Genomic DNA, 26,303 nt, shown 5'->3' on the forward strand with positions numbered 1-26,303 from the left:
CATCAAAACAATAAATAATCCAATAAAAATGGAATACAGACCTAAACAGAGAACTCTCGACAGATGAATCTAAAATGGCTGAAAGACACTTAAGGAAATGTTCAACATCCTTAGTCATCAGAGAAATGCAAATCTAAACAACTCTGAGATTCCATTTTACTCCTGTTAAGAATGGCCAAGATCAAAAACACTGATGACAACTTATGTTGGAGAGGTTGTGGGGTAAAGGGAACACTTCTGCATTGTTGGTGGGAATGCAAGCTGGTACAGCCCCTTTGGATGTCAGTGTGGTGATTTCTCAGAAAATTAGGAAACAACCTTTCTCAAGACCCAGTAATACCACTTTTGGGTATATATCCAAAGGATGCTCAACCATGCCACAAGGACATGTGCTTAACTATGTTCATAGCAGCATTGTTTGTCATAGCCAGAACCTAGAAACAACCTAAATGCTCCTCAACCAAAGAATGGATAAGGGAAATGTGGTACATTTATACAATGGAGTACTACACAGCAGAAAAACATAATGACATCTTGAAATTTGCAGGAAAATAGATGGAGCTAGAAAACATCATTTTGAGTGAGGTAACCCAGACCCAGAAAGACAATTATCACATGTACTCACTCATAAGTTGTTTTTAAACATAAAGCAAAGAAAACCAGCCTACAAATCACAATCTCAGAGAACCTAGACAACAATGCAGACACTAAGAGAGACATACATGGATCTAATCTACATGGGAAGTAGAAAAAGACAAGATATCCTGAGTAAATTGGGAGCATGGGGACCTTGGGAGAGGGTTGAAGGAGATGGGAAAGGCAGGGAGGGGAGCAGAGAAAAACGTAGAGCTCAACAAGAAAATATACACACACACACACACACACACACACACACACACACACGAATGAATGAGACAAGGAGGTGAAACTGGCTGGCCTGGCCGGAGGCGGTAAGAAAACACGCCAAAGCATTACTGCAGTATCACAGTATCTCCTCAAAGCTAACTCCAGCTATAAAACCTTACATGAAGTATTCAGCTTCCATAACAGGGATATCAAGTATCTGCCTGTGTGGATGAACTTCCATAGCCACAGTAGAAGATGAGCTGCTACCAAATGTCCTTACTCTCTTCTTCAAACCCTCGAGGACCAGGAAGAGGCCCAGTGGCCTGTGAAGTCCACAGGAACCTGAACAAGGCATGCTCACAGATCTGTGATATGCGAAGGGGCACGGATGCAGATCCATGAGTTCTAAAACACTGGGGCAGAGTCTCCTCCAGTTCAGGCCTGACATAAACCCTCCCCTGAACCTTCTACCTCAGCCCCGACACTCTAAGGAAGAGCTTGTCTAGGAAAGGATGGGTGCTACTGGCTGTGGTGGTTTGAAGATCTCCTGGACATTTGAATACTTGAACACACAGATTACCTGAACAGCCACCAGTTGGGGAGGATTGGGTGTGGCCTTCCTTGCTAGAGGAAATATGTCACCTAGGGGTAAGCTTTGAGGTTTCAAAGAGATTGCCCCTCTGCCTCCTGCTTCTGGTTTAAAATGTGAGCTCTGGGCTGTGGTTCCAGCCCCAGGCCTGACTGCCATACTCCCGCTGCTGTGGTGACGGCTCTCATCCCTCTGCAGCGGTAAACCCCAAATACTTTCCCTCTGTCAGCTGCCTCATCATGCTGCCTGATCACAGCAAAAGAAACCAAAACTAATACGTGGGGTCCTCACCAGAGGCCATGTTGGCAAGGACAGGTATTCTCTGTGCCGGCAAGACAGGGGCATAGCAGAAGAGAGGTAAGTGCAACAGAAACCATGGATTCACAGGGGTGAGGGCCAAATATGCCCTACAGAACCTTGCAAATTTGAATGAGTTTCAGCAAAAAAGATCTGCCCTAGGTCTGCCCACCACGCACCCCGGGAAGTCCCACTTCCTCTCCTCTCAGGTTCAAACAGCTCCTTAGAGGGCTCAGAAACCTGTGCCACCTCAGGAAACACCAGAAGAGGCCAGAGGTGACTCAGTGCAGCAAAAAGAGCTCATGCCTCAGAAGGCAGTGGGCAGAAGCCCCAAGACAAGAGCAGAGGAGCAGAGTAAGCAGAGACGAGAGGCGTAAGAACTGTTTAAAGTTGTGAAACCAACCGTTTCCTATGTGTGATGTTTTCATGGATGGGTTTTGCATATTATTTACAAATTGGGGTGGTTTGAGCAGCAGGTGCACAACATACAGACGGAGACATGGGTTTTCGCATTGTATGTTGGTTGGATGGCGTGAGTCAGCAGGTTGGTTAAGGTAAATCAAGAACAAAAACAGGAAACAAAAGAGAAAATGAGTCATCAACACAAGCAAGAACTCAAACTCTGAATACTTAACTAGAAAATGTAGGATTTTGTAAAACCACATAATTTTCTGAAAGTGTGTCATTCAAAGCAAGTTTTTGAAATCTATAGGTTATGCAGACAATGAGATCCATTTGCATTTTTGTTTGTAATGCAAATCCAAAGATGAGTCACACACACTTACTATTATTATTTTTATTTCCAGGCAAAGAAATTAGCGTCAGTTTTATGAAGGCTTAGAGCCCGCTTCTGGGTGCCATTGCGACGTCTACTGGTTTTTAAGTTGGGGATTGAAACTGACACTCAAATTTTTGCCTAAGGAAAAAAACGGCATTTGCAAAGCAAATGTATAAAATGGCTCCAAATGAAAAACACACACAGAATACTGGTCAGCTGACGTGATGGCTTTCCTTTCATCACCTCTCCTCCAGGCAGTCAGAGTCGGGGCCTGAGCTCCAAGAGCAAGTGGCCAAACCATAGCTGAATTTTCACAATCCCTGGTCTCCCAGCCTCCCAGCCTCCCTGATGGGCACTAAGGCTCCCGATGCTCTGGACCAGACTGTACACATTCACAGGCTGCCATAGCTGACCATCCAGCAGCGCAGGCACTGAACGGCTGGTTAATGTTTGCTCCTGCACCAAACAAAGCTCTACACATCAGTGATGTCAACCAGTTCCTGGCCCTTGCCTGTACCTCTTAGGTATTTTCAGCAATGAGCAGTCCAGGTCTCTCAGAAACAGGGATCCACCCATGTGATGCCCCCGCCCCCAGCACTGTCCTTACAATAAGGAGCCTGATATTTGGATCACTTTATCTGGTAGATAAAGGATCCTGTTTCCAAGGGAGGCAGTATACCAATATCAGAAAAGCAGTAAGCCTCCTTCTCAGAAACCACACTGGGACTAGCAGTCCCAGTGAGTTGCACTGTAGTGAGAATCCATAAAACCAGGAGCTGGAAAGACAAAACGCCTTGGCTCTCTATTTAAATGGTAGGCTCCAGTTTTTCTTCATGGAATAATCGCATCATTGGCCTCGTAAAACCATGAAACATATCATATACACAAAACAAGTCTGCATAGATTAATTAGAAGAAAAACAAAAACAAATCCCATATAGTCACCATTCAGTTTAAAAAGCATGAGCATCGCCATCACTTTGAATTCTCCCTGTTTCTCTTGCTGATATACAGAGGGGGCAGCAATCTTTAATACTTACCAGTAACTGCTTGTTCTTACAGTTTTACTACAGACTTTACCAATGCATTATTCACTTGCCTATTCTGCCTTGTGCAAACTTTCTCTGCCTTGTTCAGACACGGCTCTGACAAGGAGTAGACAGCCGATGTGGGTGTCACCTATGCACAGACACCGCTGTCTTCTAGTACTGATGCTCCCCAGAAGTTGACCCATTCCACTGCCGACGTGTGCCTAGACGTCTCTGTACTGCTACGGCATCCACGGGAAGAGCTAAGCTGAAGAAGTGCACACTACCGACTTTTTAGCCTCTGTAAGGACATTTCCATATGGGGTAGACCAGCTGACAGCGGTGTAAGGTCTGGATGGCCTCCAGCCTGTCAGCGCTAAGCTGACATCAGACAGACCGGGGGTATAAAATGGCATCTAAATGTCATTTCATTTCGGGCTTCTCCGAGTACAGGTAAGGCTGACTGCCTTCTCCTGTACTAACCGGCCATTTATGTTTTCTAATTTGTAAGCTGCCTAGTCGTACCGTCTGCTCATGTCCCCATCTTGTTGTGTTTTTCTCACTCATAGAAGGTCCTTGCTGCTTAGAACCTTCCAGAACCCACTTCTGCAGCAAGGGCTCCTGCTCACCTCCTAGGTCACTACAGGCTGGGACGTCCCAGGACCCAATCACTCATCCCTTATTGACCTCATTCAGTCTTTGATAGCTAACGCATTTTATATACTCACTACCACAAATTTCATGTAGCTGGCCTAGTTTTCTTCACTAAGCTCCAGGAATGTTGTCCAACAGCTTACTGGACAACTCTTCAAGGAAGTCTACCAGGAGACGCAAACCTAAGATGTCCAGCTCCATCCACATGTCCAGACTTCCACAAGAAACCTGCTCCTAGAATATTCACATCAACAGCCATACCAACCATGCATCATTCCCAAGTCTATTCACGGCAACCCATTTTCCTAAGAGCTCACACCACAGACTCCACGTCACACTGGCTTCATCTTTCACGGCCATATCTGGTTCATCCATTGCTCAGGTTAGAATTCAGCAGTTCTCACCCCCAGGTCATCTCAATTCCACAGCCCCACCCCCAGCAGAAAGGTTCTGCGGTAAACCTGTCCCACAGACCTCAGTGTCTCAGGGCCAGAACACAATACTGTATTCACTTCTTTCCTGGGGGGTTTCCTACACCCTTCCCAGAAGGTGGGGTTCCCTGGCCTCTCCCCTAGAAGTCTTCGGCTAATAACAAACAGTAGTCGATAAAGACTCGCTCCTTGTCACTTGACAGAATAGCAGGTATGCCTCACACTGACCCCAACTCCCTACAGGGCAACTTCTAGTAGCAGATTCCTTGTTGGTGGCCACTGTCCTCCACTTCACTGCTTCCCAGTATTCCCAAGATCAACTTCCAAATGAAAACCTAGCACCAAACTCTGGCATAGGCTCTGTTTCTGGGAGATCCCAATGGAGACAGCTACTTGCTTCTGGGCTGTTCTGTGCCTCATTCCCAACAAGGAGCCAGAGGCAGGACTTACACAATCCCTCCTCATAAGACTGCTTACTCAAAATAGAAGCCCAAGTCACATTTGTACAGAAAGCTTCGTACTCCCTGCCCAGGATGCTTAGCACCACCTCCTGCTATCCCCTATACAGCATGATGAGCTGAAGTTAAACCTGAAGGGCCTTCTTCTACATTTTTAAAACAAACTATTCCTGTCTCAAGGTTTTTCTTTTTCTTTTTGCTTTTTTCTGGTTAGTTTTGCATGTAAGAGGCCATCAAATGACCTATGACTCCATGCAGCTCGACAACAGACTCTTTGAGGGTAGCCGAGAGTACCCTTGGCTCTTTGGATGTGTTCAAACGCATTCTCAACATGGAGCTTCTGTGTAAGAAGATATCGTGATTGCATGACCATAGATAAAGGGTTATATACTAGAGCAGGGGATACTTGGCAGTGGCTACACCACTAAAGAAAACGGCACCCCTTTCCCAGCAAGAGTTACCTGCCAATGGTCCCTCAGGGTCCCTGACGAAATGCTTCATGGCTCAGTCTTGTACATACAGCTAACCACACTGCATGGGGTTTCATGTGTGTAAGTGTTCATGTGTGTATGGGCTTGTAGGCGCATAAGCGTATATGCACGTGGAGGTCAAAGGTCAGCCTTTAGGTGCCACCCTCCTTACTTTGCTTTGCTGTTGCTGTTGTTTGTTTCTGACAGGGTCAGCATCAGACTGACCAGCACAGAGTCCATAGAACATCAACTCGGGGCAAGCAAAGGAGGTGCATAGAAGACAGTGGTCACAAGACGATCTACTGGGGCACAAACACAACACCCAGAGAAAGAAACAAACAAAACAGAGAAACAGTAGCCAAAGCGCTAACATGTGCTTTATGAAGATGGAGTGCTAACACCAAGGTGAGCTAGTCCCCGTAGGGTACTGGGGCGCTCACCAGCCCTGCAGGGACCCAGCGTGGACTGTGTGCTCATCTTCCCGACTTTGGGATCAGTGAATCTTTGGGTCCCGTTCCGAAAGCTGGGGAAATTACACAAAGCTATGGCAGTCACATGATTAAAAGGGGACTTCCTAGAAAGCCAGCATTGCTGTGCAAGGAGTTTCCACGTCGGGCAGTGTACCTGACCCTAACTATTGCAAAGGGCAGAGCTGCTGCTACACGGTGGACAAGAGAGAAGTCCACCGGAACCTGGAGCTCCAGATGCCATGGCCGGCCTTAACTGTGACTGGCCTGTCACCGACCAGAGACAGACGAGTGGATGGCAAACAACAGGGTAAGGATATGGAATGCCCCACCAGGCCAGAAACCAGAGCAGCAGAGGCTTGGCCATTTGTCTGGGACTCTAGAAGTGAGTAGAGAGACACAAAGATGACTCCAGGTCACCAGGGAGCTCCAGTCTGTCTCCCAGGGAAGCAGGAAGTGTTGTCTGAAAACATGTCCCTGTGACAAAGGCACCAGTGGTGTCCCTTAGCTCAACAGCAGGTGTAGCCAGAGCCCACTTCACCTCCACGCGAGCACTCAGGGAGCTTTTAGGGGCTGCAGACCGACCCCATATAGTTCTCTGCCCATGTGGTTCAGACGTAAGATCCTGCAGTTTCCCTCCACTGCAGAGACACCTCTTATGGGGGGGCTTGCATCTCAAAGGTCCTTGGGAGTGACTCAGATCCTCCCTTCATACTCGGCTCAGGATACAGCAGTTCTCACCTTCTCCTACCATAGCTATTTCCTAGTCCCTACTGACTTTTTCTTTCTAAGTAGTAACTTTTGCACGAATACCCATTTCAGCAGCTGCTCCTATAGACGAGATTTTCTGGCTCCAATTTAATGTGTCAAACTAAAAAATATTGCTTTATGATTCCAATTCTTTGAAATCTGTCTACGTCCTGATATTGGACAATTTTTGGAGATTATTCATATATGTTTAATAAGAGTATCTCTCAATAGAGAAAGAGGGACTTAAAAATATAAATTCTTGTTGGGTTATAAATTCTTACTGGGTTTGGCTTATATATTCTTGATACCAGGTTGTTAATTACATCCAACACACACTCACACACATTCAAACACATACACAAAGACATATACACAATCACATACATCTTAAGATTCCTATCTTCTTGGTTACCATGGAGCTCCAGGAAATTCTTAGGCTACCAACTTGAAAGACCTCTAAGAACCACTTTAAAAAAAAAAAAAAACCAACATGTATTTGTTTTGTGTGTATGTACGTTTTGTCTTCATGATGACTGTGTACCATATGCATGCCTGGTCCAAGGGAGTCAGAAGAGGATGTCAGATCTCCTGGAACTGGTGTTATGGAAGGTTGTGAACCTCCATGTGAGTGCTGGGAATTGAACCCAGGTCCTTCCTGAGAGCAGACAGTACTCTTAACTGCTGAGTCAACTCTCTAACCGCAGAACTACATTCTTATCCAATAAGAGCAACTGCTGGCTCAATACCCAACCATCCAGCCCCATCTCTGGAGAACAGCAGTAGCAGTGACCTGTCCCAGAACTCCTGAGACTCATGAGCAGGCAGTTACAGTGGGACCTGGGGGCACGCCTTGGGGACAACCCTCCAGAAGAAAGCCACTTTGGACCCTGGATGGGAGACAGGAAATGCTACTTACCACAATCTCTGTTACTAAAATATCAGTAATACTTCCCAACACAGTGACAAAGTCAAAGACGTTCCAGGCATCTCTGAAGTAGTTCTAGAGAGAGAAGACAGCAAGTGGTAAAGGCTTATCCAGCAAGGACATGCAGGCTGTGGTCCCTGATCAAGAAAGGGCTGGGGAGAGGTGGGGGGTGGTAGATGCTTAACCTAAGGCCAACAACCAGCAGATGTCACAGTAAGCATGCAAATACTCCCAGCTGGGAATTACACATCTGAGAGCTAGAAGTCCAGAAAGAAGAATCTCAGACTTGCAGGCCTCCTAGCCCAAGGCAGGACAAGACTCAAGCAACTGGGAGCAAAGCAGCTTTTCCTTAGGACCCCCACAGTATCACATGTGTTTCAAAGGCCACACAAAAAAAGGGAAAGAATCCTAGAGGCACATACCAGAACCCCAAAGGCGATGATCTTCAATATGCACTCCATGGAGAACATGGATGTGAAGACAATGTTCAGGCATTTCAGCATCAGCTCGTACTCATAAGGTGCATCATAGAACTGCCCAGAGAAATAAGGGCTGACGGCCAAGTTGCACTAACCCCAATACCCCAAATGGAGCCAATATAACTTCCTGTCTACACAGTGGGCAGAAAAATATCTATGTCTGCCCATACCTGGGTCACCCCTCCTTGTTCTTTCCAGTTCTTCTAGAACCTTCTCACTGCCTCAGCTACAAATAAGAGAGAACAGGATCCCAGGGCACCATGTGATGGCCAAGACATAAGGTCACTCAGTTCCAACACGTGCCAGCAAGAAAGGGATCCTCCACTGGGCCTCAAAATAAGACACACACCCAGGCTGTACAGCAGTTTCCTCCCAATTCAAACATCTGCAGACAGACTTCCTAGGTCTGGGAAAGCTGAAATTTGCAAGAGCCATGAGGGTCCTTCCCCAAGATTATAAGACAGAAAGATGTTGGGGGGGGGGGGGGACTCTGACCAGTCTCACTGCAGAGAGGAGAGCTGCCTGTGAGTTGTGCAGAGAGCTCTTCCGTTACAGTGTCTGTGAGTCGTCATCTATGCTGAGGGTTTTGGGTTGTTTTTGGGGTTTTTTTTGTTTGTTTGTTTTTTAGGTTTTTTTTATTTTGGTGATACAGCAACATTTGCCCAGTCCCTTCTTCTGTAAGTAACCCCAATAAAAATCCTTTGGTTCACCTAGTTTGGTAGAACTTTGGTAGAATTGTTTCTTGATCTGTTATGGGTTCCCTATCTGGGGTGAGTAGTGGTGTGTCTGTCTGTCTGTCTGTCTGTCTGTCTATTTGTATCTGTGAGGGTCTGTGTGTATATACGTGTGTATGTATATATTATGTCTCCCTATAAAAAGGAATCTAACACACAATGGCCCCTGGCAAGTATGGTGGGCCTTACTTACCTTCATCATCAGCACCACTGTGTTGAGGGCGATCATGGCCATAATGAAGTACTCAAAGGGTGGAGAGACCACGAACGTCCACGTCTTATACTGGAATGACTGCTTGTTTTGGGGCATGTATCGTGTCAGGGGTTTGGCGCTGATGGCAAAGTCAATGCAAGCCCTCTGCAAGCAGAGAAGGGAATACCGTGAACTCAAAGCACCGCCCACTACAACTGGAACTTTCTCATCATGCCCTCTCAGGGAGCCCAGATAGGAGAAGGGGTCCTGCCTCTGCCAGCCCCAAGGCAGACACAGAGAAGGAAGCCTGGTGATCTTGCCCCATGCCCCGTCCCGGGGTCCCACTTCTACCTACCTCATTCTTCTCCAGGCTGCACTCAGACATCACCTTGTCCCCCTGCTCCTGGAAGGTGATAATGATCAAGGCCACAAAGATGTTGACAAAGAAAAAAGGGAAGACCACAAAGTAGACCACATAGAAGATGGACAGCTCCATCCGGAACCCGGGGCTTGGCCCCTGCTCCTCATAGGTGGCGTCCACAGAGTGTTTCAGCACCCTAGGTGGGGAGAGCAGACTTCAGGACAGCTTCCAGGGTGCCTGGGTCTGCACGGCAAGAGCAGAACTCATCTCTACCTCAGGGATGGGCATCCAGATGTGCACTTCAGGGACAAGAAGCAGGTCTGCATCTCAGGATAGGACTTAGGACCACACCTCACGGACAGGGCTCACACGTGTACCCCAGGGACGAGGCTGTTTGCATGCCAAGGACAGGAACCCAGGCATGGTGCACATTTACCTCTTAGGGACGAAACTCGGTTCTGCTCTAGAGGACGGGGCTCTTAGCTATACCACACCTGGCCTCATTACAGGTCGGAAGCAGGTAAACCCAGCAGACTCCGCCTCAGCCTACCCGTTTTTGCCAAACTAGCACTCACATGGGCCAGCCCTCTCCTGTGGACACCGTGAACAGCGTCAACAGGGCCCAGAGCACATTGTCATAGTGGAAGTCGTATTTCTTCCACTGCCTCGGCTGAGCTTCTACTTCTTCCTTCTCGTAATCCAAATACTGACCCCTGGAAACAGGAACACAGTAGACAAAAGAAATTAAAGCTGCTCAGTGTAGATGCACCCATGGATCTACAGTTAAGTGGTTCTGAAAACTCAGACCATCCATGTGGAAAGAGCGGTCTCCTCAATGATAATGAGAGACAAACACATTTCCAGTCATCCTACATGTGGCCCCACTTCCTGTACCCCACTGCATATTCGCCCTCATTACCAAATATTGATAACTGAGACGCACTGACTTTGGAACAGGTTGAGTTCACTGTTTGATGATTTTTTAAAATAAACTTTTATTAAGAGTGAAAAAAAAACTGGATCAAAAATGTAAATGTAGGTATCAAATCTATCAAATTCTTTGAAGAAAACACATAATAAGTCTTTATGACCTTGTATCTGGGGATGGAGTCTTCGCAAGATTACCAAACTTGTGGACAAGGAAAGCAGAGGGAAAGGTAAATTGGATCTCAGCAAAATTAAAAACTTTTCTTGTCTAAAAAACACCCATAAGAAAGTAGGCGAGGACTGGTGAGCTGGGTTAGGGGTAAAGTACGTGCTGCCCAAAGTAATGACCTTGAAGAAAACATGTTTTTGTGAACTAGAGAAAACAGTCTTTGTGAACTAGTCGTGACCCCACCGTGCCTGTTGCCTAGAACGTTAGGTGTTTTCCAACAGCCTGCAGGTGCTTCCCTGTCCTTCGCCTGACCCAGCAACCGCCTGTCCCGCCTTTGACACAACCAATCATCGTAAATGCCCTTAAAAAGAGCCAATCCCTGCGTTTGACAAACAACCCACTGTACTCCCCCTCCCTGAATGTGTTTGTTTGCCTTTAAAAGTAGCCTGTAATTGCTAGTCAGGCTTTTCTCCCTCGCCCAGCTGAGGAGCCCGTTTGCGCAAATGAGAATAAACTTCCTCTTGCTTTTGCATTAACCGGACTGGTGAGTGGTCGACCCTCCTGAGGAGTCAGCATCCCAGAGATGGGGGTCTAATAAACGGAGTTCAATCCTTGCTAAGACATGGGTGGTGGGAGACTGACTTCACAAGTCATTCTGGCAGTCACATGGATACTATGGCCCTTGCCCCACACCAAAATGAACGCAATAGGTCATTTTTAAAATAAGAGTTCTCTCGGTGTAATGGCGCATGCCTTCGATTTCAGCATTCATGAAACTGAGGCAGGAGAGTCATGAGTTCAAGAGGGTTACGAGTTCAAGAGAAAAAAAGTAAAAAGATAATCCAAATAATCAGAGAAACTATTGTTAATATTTGATCAGTCAGAAAACTTGTATTTAGACCATGTAAAGTACAAATAAAATCCATACCAAGGAGACTTTTTTTTTTCTTTTTTTGAGACAGGGATTCTCTGTAGCTTTGGAGCCTGTCCTAGAACTAGCTCTTATAGACAGGATTGGCCTTGAACTCATGGAGATCTGCCTGCTTCTGCCTTCTGAGTGTGCTGGAATTAAAGGTATACACCACCACTGCCTGGCTAAGAGACAACCTAATTTTTAAAATGGATCAAATATCTGAACAGACATTTTCCTTGAAGAAGTCATAAAAAGGCCAACTATTGCATGAAAAATGCTCAATATCACCAATTATCAGAAAAAAAGCCAATCAAAACCACACTGAGGAATCACTTCATTCCTGTTTGGATCACTGTGAGCACATAAAAGCAAACAGGGCTGGCAAGATGGCTCAGCAGGTAAAGGTGCTTGCTGCGAAGCCTGCCCACCTCAGTTCAATCCCTGGGGCCTACATGGTGGAAGAAGGAAATGGCCTCTGATGGCACACGCTGTGCCAAGTGTGCAGTGCCCCCATCACTCTCACTCTCTCTCTCTCTCTCTCTCACACACACACACACACACACACACACACACACACACACACGGAACAAGTGTTGGTAAAGATCTAGGGAAAGCAGAACTCTTGGTAGAAATGCAGAATGGCTCGGCCACTTTGAATACAATCTGGCATCCCTTCAAACAGCAAAACAGTTACCATATTACCTAAGATGTGTGCTTCTAGCTATACATCCAAGAGAAATTAAAACAAACCTCTACCAAAAAGAAAAAAGAAAAAAAAGAAAAGAAAAAACAACTTGTGTAAAAATGCTAATGGCAGCACTGTCTGCAGCAGCCAGGATGTAGACACAACCCAGATGCCAGGCAGCAAGTGACTCCATAATCAAACGTGGCGTGTCACAGAACTGACGTTAAGCCCTAACAAGGAACGAGGCGCTCGCACGACCAACGAACCTCCACGTCGGTTCAGCCTCAGTTTACCTGCAGTCCCTCTCCAGTTCCTTGGATTCGTCAGTGCAGTAAAAAAACTTCCCCTTGAAGAGCTGCACAGCGATGACAGCAAAGATGAACATGAAGAGCACGTAGACAATCAAGATGTTCAGGACGTTCTTCAGGGAGTTCACCACACAGTCAAACACGGCCTGCGGCGGAGAACGGGGCACAGCAGAGGGGTGAGTCCGTGGGGGAGAAGCAAAGTGGAGCTGAGTGGTCGTAGGGAGAGGCTAGGGCACTGAGAGAGGGCAGGAGATGGGGGACAGGTGGGAACGGGTATGGAAGGGATCAAAAAAAGGAACAGGACATTTACAGGCTCAGAACCTCAGCACTCCCAAGGTCCAGACTCACAGAGGTATTGAAGAACCACTTAAGACCCTCCAGCCCATGGCCACAGAAGGCACTACCGCAAGCTGCCTTAACAGTTCTCTCTCTCTCTCTCTCTCTCTCTCTCTCTCTCTCTCTCTCTCTCTCTCTCTCTCTCTCTCTCTCTCTCAGGAAGAGCATCATCCTGGCTTTATCCAGTGGGCTGGATACCCAGGGAAAATGGCCTTGCAATAGGCTGGAGCCAGACCACAGGAAGGAGCAGAGGGCCCGTACAGAGAAAACGTACTAACCTGTACGCTGCCCCTGCTTTGTCCTGCTCAGCAACAGCATTGATATGGGGGATGACTAAAGCCGCGGACAAGGGACTGTGCTCCTGAGGACCATGCGGCGGAGAATTTGAATGTGTCCGGGATCTAGATGTGACTCAGGATCCTCACCCCGCTCCCAGGGCTGACCTTCCTCTCAGTTACCCTGGAGACACTGGTTAGCATACTCCAAATGCCCATGCCCAGCGTTCTTCTCACGCTGCCTGAAGTACAAGTTCGGCCTTGGCCCAGGGTCTCCCTGAGACCCTCTCTGGTTCACTTCCTCACAGATCACTTGGTACACAAGAACCAAACCACGTCCCTGAGACTGACTTTGACCAGGGTCTCTGAGGTTCACATGGCCGAGCTGCTGCGGTGACAACCGGCTGCCTGCACGTTGAAGCGCTTGAGGAGCGAAAGCGCAGAAAGCATTTTGTTCTTGACTAAGGTTCACTAATTATTAGATTACATTTACACTGCGCTTCCTCCATCCAGAAACCCTGTGCCGCTGAGCCTAGCAGCTACTTTCTGGAATCCCTGACTCCTGGCCCCTATGCCCCTGGTCCTCTGTTAGGGCTGTCCCCTCACACAGGTGAGCAGTCTGTTTAGACACGTGCAGCCACCCATACACCGGCCCACCCTCGGCCCCAACTCCAGACTCCAACCTTGAGCTTAGGCAGCCGTTTGATGGTCTTGAGGGGCCGCAGGACACGCAGGACTCTCAGGGACTTGATGGTATTGATGTCTTTCCCTTTGGATCCTCTAGAAGGGAGAAGTTGCTGATGCTGACAGGCAGAGCGCTGGCTTGAGTCCAGCTCCTACCCAGTCTGCTCGGTCTAATAAGGCCCTGTGCATTCTGTCTCAGGCTCCAGGCAGAGGACTTAGCGGGGGAACCCTTCCCACGGCAGCCTGAGAACAGTGGGTGGGCTACAGCCAGTACCGAACCAGAGCAACACAGCTAGTGCACAGGGAGAGCAGATTTCTCTAGAGGAAAGAACCCAAGCTCTTGTCTGCAACAGCTACTTCCACCTGCGCAGAGTTCCTCACAGACACCTCCAAACCAGCAGAGTGGAGGTCTATGAGCCCGCCTATTACACTAGAACTTGGGGGTGCCACCTGACTGTCATCAGCTGCAGAACACCCCTCAAGTGACCAAAAGGGAAGTAGGGGGAGCAAGGCCGGATAATGGAGAGGTGAGATAGAAAGAGGAGAAAGGAAAGAGACAGGGGAGGGGAGAGGAAGGAGGAGAAGAGGGGACAACTGAGGGGGAAGAGAGGTAGAGAGGAAGAAAGAGAAAGACAGACCCAGAGAAGCAGCCAGATACCAGGACAACCAAGAAAGCAGCAGACAGGACGGCTCAGTGGGAGAGTCAGGAAGTTAGGCAAAACTCCAGGTACCAGCAACAAGCTCAAAAATCTAGGATTAGAAAAGAACCTTCGGGCCTCAGTGGTTAAGGGCACTGACTGCCTTCCAGAGGTTCTGAGTTCAATTCCCAGCACCACCTGGTGGCTCACAACCATCTATAGTGGGGTCTGATGCCTTTTTCTGCCATAAAGGCATACATGCAGATAGAGCACTCATATACATAAAGTAAATCTTTAGAAAAAAAAAAACATCCTGGAAACCAGAACAGACACAAACACTGTCCCAACCTGTTGGAGGTTGGGGATGGCAAGAATCAGCAGTCAGGGGCCAGGCTTGCAAGACTTGCAAGGTTGGGAAGACTTCCTGCATACAGGGAAGCCCTAGCCTAGCCAGCTCAGACATCACTCCCACTCAGAACCCTGAGCCTGGCCTACAAGTGTGGCTGGGTCTGCCCCAAATGGCTTTCTTTGGGTTCAAGCAAAACTCCAGGACAAACAGAAAGCAGCTGCATATCCCAGGCCTTCTTCACAGGAAAGGAGACATATGGTCCCCATACTTCCCTTTCCTCAGCCCCACATCTTGGAATCAGATCAAATTTTCCTTGAAGCTGGACATCTCAGAAATAAGGCTATTAAGTTCGAGGTTATCTTGGGCTGGCTTGGCTACACAAAACAACAAAACCTGCCTTCTATCGCCCAACACTTCCAACACCCACCTTAACCCACCTCCCTCTGTCTGTACCAGGACATAGACCAGCCAGGGTGGGTGGCAGAGGAAGAGGGGGACCTTCAAGAACTGTCGACTGGAGCCACTCTCTGGACTCAAGTCTGTTTGCTCAGAGATCACAGGCTGAGTCCCATTCTTTTCCTGCTTCCCCCTGAAGCCTCTCTGACACTCGGCCTGGAGTTCTCCAGGGCCCTTGCTAATATTCTAGCAAAATATTCATTTCCTTTGTCATAGACAGAGAGTCCATTAAGACTCCCGGAGGAGACACTGGGAGGTAATGGGAAGGGGGTTGTATAGAGGGAAGGAAAAATAGAGCTGCATTTTCTGAGAGTAGCCATTTGGGAAAGCACTTCAGGATGTCCAGCATCATGGGCTGTGGTTACTACTGGCAGCTTCTACCCAGAACCCTCACTGTTCTCGAGGCCAATGCCACAGGCTCTCACATTCTCACTCAGATACCCTGCTCACAGAGGCCCTCCCTACCAAGGGCTGACCATGCCTAGCCCAGCCCAGCCCCCAACCGGTCCCCAGAGGCATGTCAGGAATGGTGGCCTGGGGATGGCTCCTAGTAGGTAGCATGCAGCCTAAACAGGGTGACGGTGGATGAGCAGGAATGAGGCCATGATGGATGGGCCAGAGGCGTGCCATGATGTTAGGCAGTATGGAGGGAAGGGGAGGCATTACCCCATGAAGCTCCTACCAGAGTCCAGCAACAAGAAGACAGAGAAAGCAGAGTCAGTGTTGTAGGAGTGGAACACAGTCCTCCACTGGCCCCCCCAAGGCCAGAGAAACAGAGATCCTCCCCTTGGGTCATTCTTGCCTCTAAATTTCGTTCCACAATTTCCCCTCTTTCACCTTATGCCCGGCCTGACCTAGGTTCTCTACAGAGGGTCTAGTCCCAACTATCACCAAGCTAAGGGAGAGTAACACAAGAACCGGAAAGAATAATCTAATATCCCAACAAACAAAGATATCTGCCAGCTGGGGCAAAAACACACCAACCTTCAATCGGGCACACCTCTGGGTGGGTAAGCAGGCTCCAAAGGAGCAAGGCAGGTGCCCCCAATTCAGAGGTCTCTGGGGAGAAGGCAGGGCGGCCCTGCTCGAGCAGCTGCAGAGCACCCTCACCCTACCTCACGTCTCACTACCTACACCCACAGGATCCAGAGGCGATGCAAGGTTTACTTACGAGAAAGCAAATGCCACTAGAGCTCCGCTGACGACAATGAAGTCCAGAATATTCCACAGGTCCCGGAAGTAGGCTCCAGGATGCAGCAGCAGTCCCAAGTCTATCATCTTAAGGGGATAAGCTGGCATTAGAATACAGTCCATAAGGAAGATAGAGGCGGAGGCAGGCCCCAGTCCTGGAGGGACACACTTCTGAGAACAGGGACATGGTTCAGACCACACTACATTCTCTGTACACAGTATGACCTCGGTGTAGCTCAGACACACTCCACATACACTCTCAGAGAGGGGACACAACACAGGTCACACTTTTTAAAAATAATTTATTTTTATGTTATGTGCATTGATGTTTTGCCTGCATGTATGTCTGCGAGAGGGTGTCAGATCTTGGAGTTAGACAGTTGTGAGCTGCCATGTGGGTGCTGGAAATTGAACCCACGTCCTCTGGAAGAACAGTCAGTGTTCTTAATTGCTGAGCCATCTCTCCAGTCCCTGGCTCACACTCTTAAATGGCTTCAATAGGGCCTTGACTTCAGTGTCCCTAGAGAGGCTATACCTGTCTTGAGTCCTGTCTATGTTCCAATCTTTCCTGGAGCTCCGCTGTGGTAAGAAGTCTGTCTCATCGTCCCCTACTCTCTAGCAACAGACATGCTCCTTCGAGAACTCACACAGCCCAGACCTGAAAGTTAAACTCAGGAGAAAAGAACAAGCTGATCCGAGCCATTTCTGCTACAGTGACTTTTGGCCAATACCACAATCTTTGCTTTTCAACATCCTTACGTGCAGAGTGAGCTTGCCCATTCCTCACAGCCTGTAAGTGCACAAGCAGCAGAAGGAATAAGTACCATTTGTAAGTGTGCTGTGCACAGTCTCTCTGAACCGACTATGAGCTTGCGGGGCACACGTGCCTTCAGCTGCACTGATACATGTGCACATGTGTGTAGTTCACTGCACTGAAGGAACACCTGCATATGCCAGACACAGACACAGGGCCCCTTGTAAAGAGAGCAGGAGCTGAAATGACATGGCAGGCTCTCGGCCTATCAGGATCTCTAGATCCTATAGAAATTTAGTCTGCAGCATCCAACAGTGCTCCAACCAGCTCTCTCTAAGGTCTTCTTTATTCTGTGCCTTGACATATGGCTCCTTCTTTGTGGCTATGTGGCCACCCTGGAGAGGAGGCTAAGCACACACACACACACACACACACACACACACACACACACACACACACACTTTTAGTAAAGGCCAAAGTCCCCATGCTCAGAAGTCAAGAACACTAGGACCAAAGTACCCTAGCAGTATCCCATGGGACAGCATGACACTGGGGACCCTGTGGCTTATAAGGCTCTTAGTCATCAAAATACTTCATGCACACATGCACATTGACTGACTGAACACATGCCTGGTAGCACTCATTACATGCCTCCATGGAAGCTACAGGGGTCACTACATCTCACCTTTATGACCATTTCAAAGGTGAAGACACCTGTAAAGATGTAATCCATGTACTTTAAAGCCTAGAACCAAAGGTAGGATTAGTTTAGGCAGGCCTGGATCTGGAGCCAGAATTACTGGCAGGATCCCAGCTTCCCCCCCCCTCCCCCAGGCCTTGGAGCAGAACCAGTTGGCAACAATGTCAGGACATCCCTCTGGAAAGGATCCTTTGGTGGCTGCCCTGCCAACTCTGGCATGTTACCAAGACAAGGGCTAAAGGAGACAGGCTTGTCCAGATCTTTGGTTCTAATACCCCCAGAGGAAAGAAGGTTGTCTGAGGGAAAACAGAGCAACCAGCACCACCCCATCCGGTGGGCCTTGGGAATATGTCTGGGGGCACCCCGCAGTGTCCGCGTAGTTGTGACTCACATTGTTCCTGGATGAATCAGTCCGCACAGGGTCCTCAGCAGCCAGGGCAATGCTGCTCAGGGCGATGACCACGAGAATCACCATCTCAAAGTACCGCATGGTCACAATGTAATGGCAGAAGCGACGGAGCCTATGAGGACAAGGTTCAGGTCACCATAGGCCAAGACCCGAGTATGCCAACCTCTCCCACAAGAAGGGCTCATTGGCTACAAGGAGATCATGGCAGCATCAGAATGGAGCTTTGTCCCTCATTTCTGTGGTGAAGAGCCCGCAGCCAGGTGACTGTGGCTGAAATGAAAAGGAGTTTCAGGCCAGGGATCAGCAAAACACGGGCCCAGGCCAGACCTGATGCCTGTGACGAGCATTCTGGGGAGCACAGCTGCCTCTACCCAGTCGTATTCTGTCTGCAGCCCCAGAGCAGAGGATAGGAACGAGCCGGCCCTCACAGATGTCTGAACAGAGGGGTGGGGTAGAGGAGGTGGTCCGTGAAGAGAGCTCTGTAGTACACCAGCCGGGCAGCAAGCAGGCCACTGTCACCAGCCTGGACCAGCAAGGGCAGCAAGCTGGCCACTGTTAGCCTAGAGTGCCTGAGCCTGTGGGGAGTGCAAGCCACCACCGTGTGTGTGCCACCCACGTCAGCTGACCGGGATCTGTGTCTGGTTTGCAACATTCCTGTGCATCAAATGAGAAAGCCAGGTCCCTGGTTACAGGAAGCTCCACTCCAGTGAGCAGTCCCCGCTGAGCAGTGCACAGATAAAGAAGCCAGAGCCCCTCAGCTGTCAAGTACTGAAGCAGCCATCTGGTCAGGTGGCAAAGGCCGAACCCATGTGGCAGACAAGAAAGAACAACCGTAGGCCTAGCAAGTGGAAAAGACATCTCTCCTACCATCACCAGCACCCCAACAGGCTCCACAAGTCTACCCCTGCCACCAACCCCTCCTGGTCCTGTCCCTAACTACCATCCCCAGAGACGTCTGCTGTCAAAAGCCCGCCTTCTCAGGCACCCACTTCTCCCCTCTTCCTCTGTAACCCTTTGCCCGTCCTACAGAGCTACTCTTCCCACGTCCCAGGCAGCCTGCTAGTCCTTTATCCCTCCACCAAGCCCTCTCTTCCTCTAACTCAGTTGTGCAGCTCATAGCTGCATCTCCTCTGTTCAGCTGTGCTCCCAGCTCACCTGGCCGTGAGCTGCCCCAGATGTCCTATATCTGTGTGATCTAACTAGAGCCCCAGAGCTCAGCCAGACTCCCCCGAACACTGATTTCCCACCCTTTTGTCAGCAAACGGAAGCTCACAGAGCCTCGGTCCCTCCCTTCCATCCATTTCTAATCCGTCACCATATTCTGCATCTGAAATCCCCACCACTTCACTTCCACGCCTCTATTCTCACTTCAGTCACAGCTCATCATCTGGCCCTTGTCTCCTTTCCATATCCTTCCACCAGGGGGCAGCACTGAGCTGCAGTAGACTGGTCCCACTGTGCCCAACCCTCCACGAGACAGCCCGAGGCGAGCTTCTCTTTACATCCATCCAACCTAGCTGCCTTCGACTTCTGGGCCATCATGAATGTCCTCTCCACTTCATCCGCGCACATCCTTCACGACACCCTTCATGTTCCACTGAGCCATCACTCCCTCCAAGACAACTCCATCAGCCTTCTCCCCCCTGCTCCAGAGCATCGGAACCTTCTCATCGTACATCTCTCTGCCTCACCAACGCAGCCATTCCAAGGAGGCGGGGGAAAGGGATGTCTCTGTTACCGTTTACTCCTAACTGCTAGCCTAGCAGAGTAAGCACCCGGTAAGCAGGCGCTAAGTGAAAACACAAAGGGTGGGGAGAGAAGGGGAGCACTGAGGAGCAGAGCTGTGTGGGGAGCCGAGGGCAGGGCAGCCGAGCAGTGACAGTCGCTCTCCTGCCCTCTGACCTCTTCCCCACCCACCCCACTCTGGCCAGCTGGCCTTTGTAGGGCTTTGACCTCTCCCTTCTACCCAGAGAGTTCTTCCTCCCCTTCCTCCAGTGTTTGCTGCATTCTTCCCTCTGAGGCCCTGACCTGACCACTCCACTAGTTGGAATGATACCAGAAGCCCACGTCACCACCTCCGCTTGTTTCTTTCTTGTGCTTATCACTGTCCGGTATTTTACATGTCTTGGTATTTTACTGCATCGTCTTGGTTGTCCTTCCCACCAGACTACACACTTTAAACACAGTCAAGTCTTGCCTGTCTTCATCATCACTGAACTTCAGCACATGCAGTGTCGTTTGCATGTGAATGTTCAGGTTAACAAAGTACCGAAATGGTGAGTGGATGAAAAGTCATGACCACCGTGGGAAGGAGCGTACGATGGCAACAGAGGGAGGGTGAATGGAACAAGCTGTGTGCCTCGCAGAAGCAGGGCCCTGTGTGAGGCAACGAGCACAAGAGCAGAGAAGAAGGCTGATGCATGGACTCTGAGAGGAACTGGCATCTGACCCAGCCCTCGCCACAAGACGACGTGGCTGTGTGTCTATACAGGGCACGAAACTTTGTGCTTCTGTATCTTCATCTACAGAACAAAGACAAAGATGTTCAATAAATGTATAGAATCAGTCTCTCCAAGGCATATAACCCATATATGCTGCTAGCTGCTCACACACTCACGGCAGAGACACAGGCAGGACAAACCCAGGCCATGGGCACCGAGGAGACTCACAGGTTGGTGGGGCTGAGACAGAACATGGAGCTGTATGGAACGATGGGCCGGGGGCCTCTTCTTAGCACATCGTCAGCCTCTGCCTCCTTCTTGCCCTCTGCTTGGCCTTCCAGGTCCACATTACCACCTACAGGGACACAGGGCCTCAAAATTAGGGGATGTACACACTTAAAGCCATGACACATGGGTCTCTCCCAGCTCCAGACCATGGACAAGTAAGGTGGGCTACCATATCCCCAGCCATGGAAGGACATTTGGCTAAGATCAATGCTTTACTGAGCAGAACATGATCTACCACCAAACTAAAGAGGAGAGAGAGAGAGAGAGGGAGGGAGGGAGGGAGGGAGAGAGAGAGGGAGAGGGAGAGCGAGAGCGAGCGAGAGAGAGAGAGAGAGAGAGAGAGAGAGAGAGAGAGAGAGAGAGAGAGAGGGAGAGAGAGGGAGAGAGAGAGAGGGAGGGAGAGAGAGAGAATATGACTGGACACATCTGAGCAGGCCCTGCTCACCTCCTACACTGCGATGTGAAAGACACCATGGTGGTACCACTCCCCTGATATGGACACCAGCACCTCCCAGAGCCTAGGGAGCCCTTCCTTCTGCCTGGCAGATCTCTGGGCAGCAAGGAAGGGGACTTCTGAGAATCCATACACATGGTAGTACCCCTGAGCCCCATCATCCAGGTCTAGCTCCACTTGACCTGGGGTTTCTCTTGAAGGGCTCTGGAGAACAGAGGTTTTGCCAGCCAGCCCACTTGTAGACACAACTCTTCAGGCTCCCTGACTCCCACTCATCCTGCTCCCTCTCCACTGTCCCCTCCTCTGCTCTCTCAGCGCCCAGCATCTTTGTGCCCATAAACTCAGCTCCCTTAGGTTATAATGGCCCAGAGTGACATCCTTTTCAGGTAAGCTATATATTTCTCTCAGTTCTTCATTTTTAGCTATAATAATACAGTTTCAATTCTTGTGGATAGCAGGGTGGCTAAGACCTCAGAGACATCAAAGGAGACAATGCAGTGACTTGAGCCACCTCCCACTGCCGAATTCTTTTTAGCCCTTTTAAAGACTACCCATAAAACCAAAGATGATATTAAAGAGTAACAAAAATCGAGGTGTTCATGCCAAAGCCCACCGTGGAGACCAAAAATCCAGCTTCTCCCTGACCACTGGCCACTGACACGCAGGGGAGAACAGCTGGAGCAAAGCAGCAGGGCTTGGCTCCAGAACCACCCGTCTGCAAGTGCTTTAAAGCAAATGCACTGAAACAAACACCATCAAATTTTCCTGCCGAAGACGTAAGTTACATCGTCTTCTGAGAAAATAATTGGCAGTACTTACTAACCCTCCAACATTCTAATTCATACAACATTATCTCTGGGGGTAGAGAGAATCTGTTAAGTTCTTTAATAGTGAAAAATTATAAACCGTGCAAACACAGGTAATGTACAAAAACACTCCCATGGAGGATACTGAAAACATGTAAGTTTAAAGGACACAGAGGTATATGACCTAGTGAGGTAAGAGGGGAGACATGAGCACCATGCTGGCTGGCCCACAGGAGCCCTGTCACCGCAGAGGCACTGCACAGGGACACAGAACAAGAAGACTGGGCATGAGTAGCTTCTGGCAACAACTATTTTTTCACTGTTAACATTTAGAAAATGCTTCCAGAATGAGCACATACTTTTTAAAGAAAGAAGTATTTTAACGTTGTGCCCCTAACTCCTCCCTAAGAAATACAGCAAAGCCAAGAGGAAGTAAAGGAGGAAAAGAACCAATCTGGAGTCGAAGAACTAAATTACTAGAAAGAAATGAAATAAAGACACCAGAGCCCGGGGGGAACTACTACTGAGAAAAAATTACCATAACAAAATGATGGAAAAATTACAAGCGTATACATACATGTGCGTAATACCGGTTAGTGACAAAGTGAAAAGAGGCCATGATATTGAAAGAGAGCAAAGAGGGGTCCATGATAGGGTTCGGAGGGAGCAAACCAAGAGAAAGGGTCAGGATGAAAGCTTCCACAGGCTATGCAAATCCACTCTTGAAAGCCGATTATTTAAACTTCTTATTAACAAGTCGATATAATACTGAAAAAGAAGATGCTCAGCAGAATAGTCAGCTGCAGAGTGGGTGTGGCAGGAAGAGAGCCAGACTCCCAAGAGCTGTGTCCCAGCTACCTCTCAGGTGGCTTTCCTTCCTCCAGGCCGAAATCTAGACTGACCCAAGGAATGGCTGTGTGGGGAGATGGCCACGGGTGCTGAGATGGGATCTCCAAGCATGGCACTCACTGTAAGATAGGGCAGAAATGGCCTCCTTCCTCAAATCACCTTCCATAAGTGGCTGCCCTGAGCAAGACTGGGCTGCTGGGGAGGGGACTTGTAAGTCCTCCTGACAAAAACTTACCACGTTTGGGACACAGAATGTCTACAGACTAAGAGAGTTTTAAAATAATTTAAGCCCATTTTCCTGTTCATCTGGCACGGCACTGGTTAGATGCTGACTTAGAGAGAATCAAAGTGAGGAGCCAGTGAGTCCCTTGTAGAAGGTAAAGACCTCACACTGCAGGCGAGAAAGGGAAAGTGAACAGTAATCACATTTTAAATAAAATAAAATGAAAAAAAGAAATACCAATGAACACACAGGAAACAAGGCCACCGCAACCAAAAGGGTAGAAATGGCAGTCAATCAACTGGCACCACCAATGACTTCAGATTTAGATTTTTTTAAGATGACAAATATAAAATCTGAGAAATAAAAAGTGAATCTTCTCAAAAAAAAATTCAAGCAATAAAACTCTGGAACTTGTTCGCTGCCACCCCCAGGCCCTGTGACAGCTGAGGAAACACAGGTGCAGTCTGTCTGAAGAAACCAAGATCAGTACCGTGAGGAACGAGAGCAAATTTCTCTGGAGGAAGAAACAAGAGCCCACGTGTTCACCCATATGTTCTCTGAGACCAGTTCCCATTTGTCACACTCAGCAACGAAATTCCAGCAGAAACCACTGTTTCACAGAGACAAGGATGGAGAGACTGAGTTTAAAGACAATGGTGTCTGAGTCCCAAGGGAAGAGCCCTAAGGAGACAGTAAAGTCACTGGCATCTCTGCGGCACAGACAGATGTCCCGGGGTACAGAAGAGACCAGGCTCCCTTGGCAGTAAGTCCCCCTGCCCGGCCCCCACCCAGTCCTGCAGCCTGCAGAAGCCCCAGCTATAGGAGCTCTAACTGGTCTCCACTCTGGGTGCAAATGCCGTGAAGAAGGAACCTGCTATAATTTATAGACTATTCTTGTTTCATTCTTGTTCTTTGCAGTTATACGAACCCCTCTTTCCAAGGGGCCTGTTGCATTTTCAGGAAAACATAAATCATGTTACAGCAAAAAAGCAATATGCCAATAAACTGGAAAATCTAAGTATTGTCTCTATAGATAAACAACGACAACTTCTATTTTAAGGGATCCTGAAAAACGCTGACTAGCAATGATAAGGAAGTTGAGCGAAACAGGCTAGGGGCATTTCAATTGTATTTTAATAAATAAAGCTTGCCTGAAGATCTGAGAGTAAAACAGTCCCACTGGTCAGACTTACAGACAAGGAAATGGTAGCACACACCTTTAATCCCAGGAGCCACACCAGCTGCCATAGAAACTGGGTGGTACAGGCCTTTAATCCCAGTGGTGCATGCCTTTAATCCCAGAAATAGAGAGGGTTATAAAACAGGAGGAAATAGCTCTCAGTCACAGAGATTCCTGGAGGCAGGATCGCCATTTCAGACTGAGGTCAAAGTAAAAGCCAGTGGCTGGCTGTTTTGTTTTTTAAATCTTCAGATTGAACCCCAATTTCACTCTCTGAGTTTTTACTAATCATGCTTTGCAGGTCAATATCCTAATCATGGCACAATTAAATTAGAAATCATAGTAACAATCAAAAATATTAAATTAAAAATTTCACATTTGGTAACTGTGTCATGGACTTTAAAGATCCCATCAATCAAAAGTGAGACAATGACAATGACCAGGCATGATGATGTATGTCTGTCCTCGTGCTCAGAGGCAGAGGTAGGCTCATACATGTTAGGCTCATTCCTTACACCTCAGCTGCAGGGAGAATTAGAGACCAGTGTGGTGAGATTCTATCTCAAAAAGTGTGTGCATGTGTGTGAACACATGTTCACAAATCCTGCAGTTTAGTCCAAAGAAACACTTCTATGAGTAAGGAGAGTAAGGAGAGCATTTATTTGCACTTCTGTGGCTTAACATGATCACCAGATTAAAACTGCCTAAATTTTTATAAAGGAACAAAAGATTAACAAATAGAATTTTTAATTTTTTCTTTCATTTTGGAGATTGTAATGTAATTACATCATTTCTCCCTAATCTTTTTCCCCAAGATGCTGCCATGATACCCCTCACTGCTCTCTTTCAAATGTATGACCTTTTTTCATTAACTGTTACTATAGCTTGTATGTATATACAACTACATTCTTAACCTGCTCAGTCTATATAATGTTATGTATGTGTGTTTTCAGGGATGACCACCTGGCATTGGCTAACCAGTTGGTGAGCTGTTCCCTGGAGAAGACTATTTCTCCACTCATCATTCCTCAGGTGACCACTATCTTTGAGCCTGGAGAGTGACTCGGCAGTTAAGAAAGAGGACCCAGGTTCAGTTTCCAGCACTCACATCAGGTGGCTCACAACTGCCTGTAACTCTAGTCCAGCGGTATACAACGTCCTCCTCTGGTGTCCAAGGACACTGGCCCTCAGGTGTACACACACACACACACACACACACACACACACAGAGAGAGAGAGAGAGAGAGAGAGAGAGAGAGAGAGAGAGAGAGAGAGAGAGAGAGATTTAAAAAAACATAAAAAAAACAAAAATACCATTCTGGAAAAAAGAATAAGCAAAGTAAAAAGACAAAATTTTCAGGATTAAAAAAAAGAGAATACAAAACTAAAGAAATCAGACATAAATCCTATAATATGTTTGAACTGTAAGGATGGCATACTTGTGACATGTTTCTCAAAACACACAACAAATAAACAAACAACAACAACACTAAAGTCTAACAGCTATCAAAGAAGCCAGCAGCAGGTTTGGGGTACAGCTCAGAGGCAGAGTTTGTCTAACACGCGTGAGGCCCTAGATTCCATTCCCAACACCACAGAAGGATCTGGAGAACATGACTGAGACTGACTGGCTCAACAGCAAAGACCACAGGTCATGATTTATCACTGTGGCATTTGCATGAGGGTCCAGAGAAGCAACCAGAAGGGAATGAAAATGGACAGAGATGTAAATGGACCAAGCAGGGGTGCAATTTCAGATGAGTCCAGCAAAAGCATTCTGGGCTCTCAAGTAACCCTGCAGGTCATCCT

At 48.1% G+C, this 26,303-nt stretch overlaps 1 protein-coding gene across 3 annotated transcripts in view; it reads right to left on the reverse strand.

Annotated features, from left to right (window-relative positions):
• Cacna1b (calcium voltage-gated channel subunit alpha1 B) overlaps positions 1–26,303 on the reverse strand; it is a 157,522-nt gene that overhangs the window by 30,636 nt on the left and 100,583 nt on the right. For 2 of the 3 annotated variants that reach the window (XM_038335865.1, XM_038335864.1), the window contains exons 21-32: positions 20,923–21,049; positions 18,236–18,365; positions 17,830–17,889; positions 16,371–16,477; positions 13,756–13,852; positions 12,447–12,607; positions 10,035–10,172; positions 9,454–9,655; positions 9,099–9,263; positions 8,115–8,225; positions 7,684–7,767; positions 2,136–2,141 (exon numbers count right to left, since the gene is read on the reverse strand). In XM_038335865.1, coding sequence (XP_038191793.1) covers positions 2,136–2,141; positions 7,684–7,767; positions 8,115–8,225; positions 9,099–9,263; positions 9,454–9,655; positions 10,035–10,172; positions 12,447–12,607; positions 13,756–13,852; positions 16,371–16,477; positions 17,830–17,889; positions 18,236–18,365; positions 20,923–21,049 — 1,388 coding nt within the window. Of the gene's footprint in view, positions 1–2,135; positions 2,142–7,683; positions 7,768–8,114; positions 8,226–9,098; positions 9,264–9,453; positions 9,656–10,034; positions 10,173–12,446; positions 12,608–13,755; positions 13,853–15,865; positions 15,878–16,370; positions 16,478–17,829; positions 17,890–18,235; positions 18,366–20,922; positions 21,050–26,303 lie in introns of all 3 variants that reach the window. The other variant, XM_038335863.1, reaches the window with a different exon arrangement.

This window comes from Arvicola amphibius, chromosome 7, assembly GCF_903992535.2.
Source record: "Arvicola amphibius chromosome 7, mArvAmp1.2, whole genome shotgun sequence".
Lineage (NCBI taxonomy): Eukaryota > Metazoa > Chordata > Mammalia > Rodentia > Cricetidae > Arvicola > Arvicola amphibius.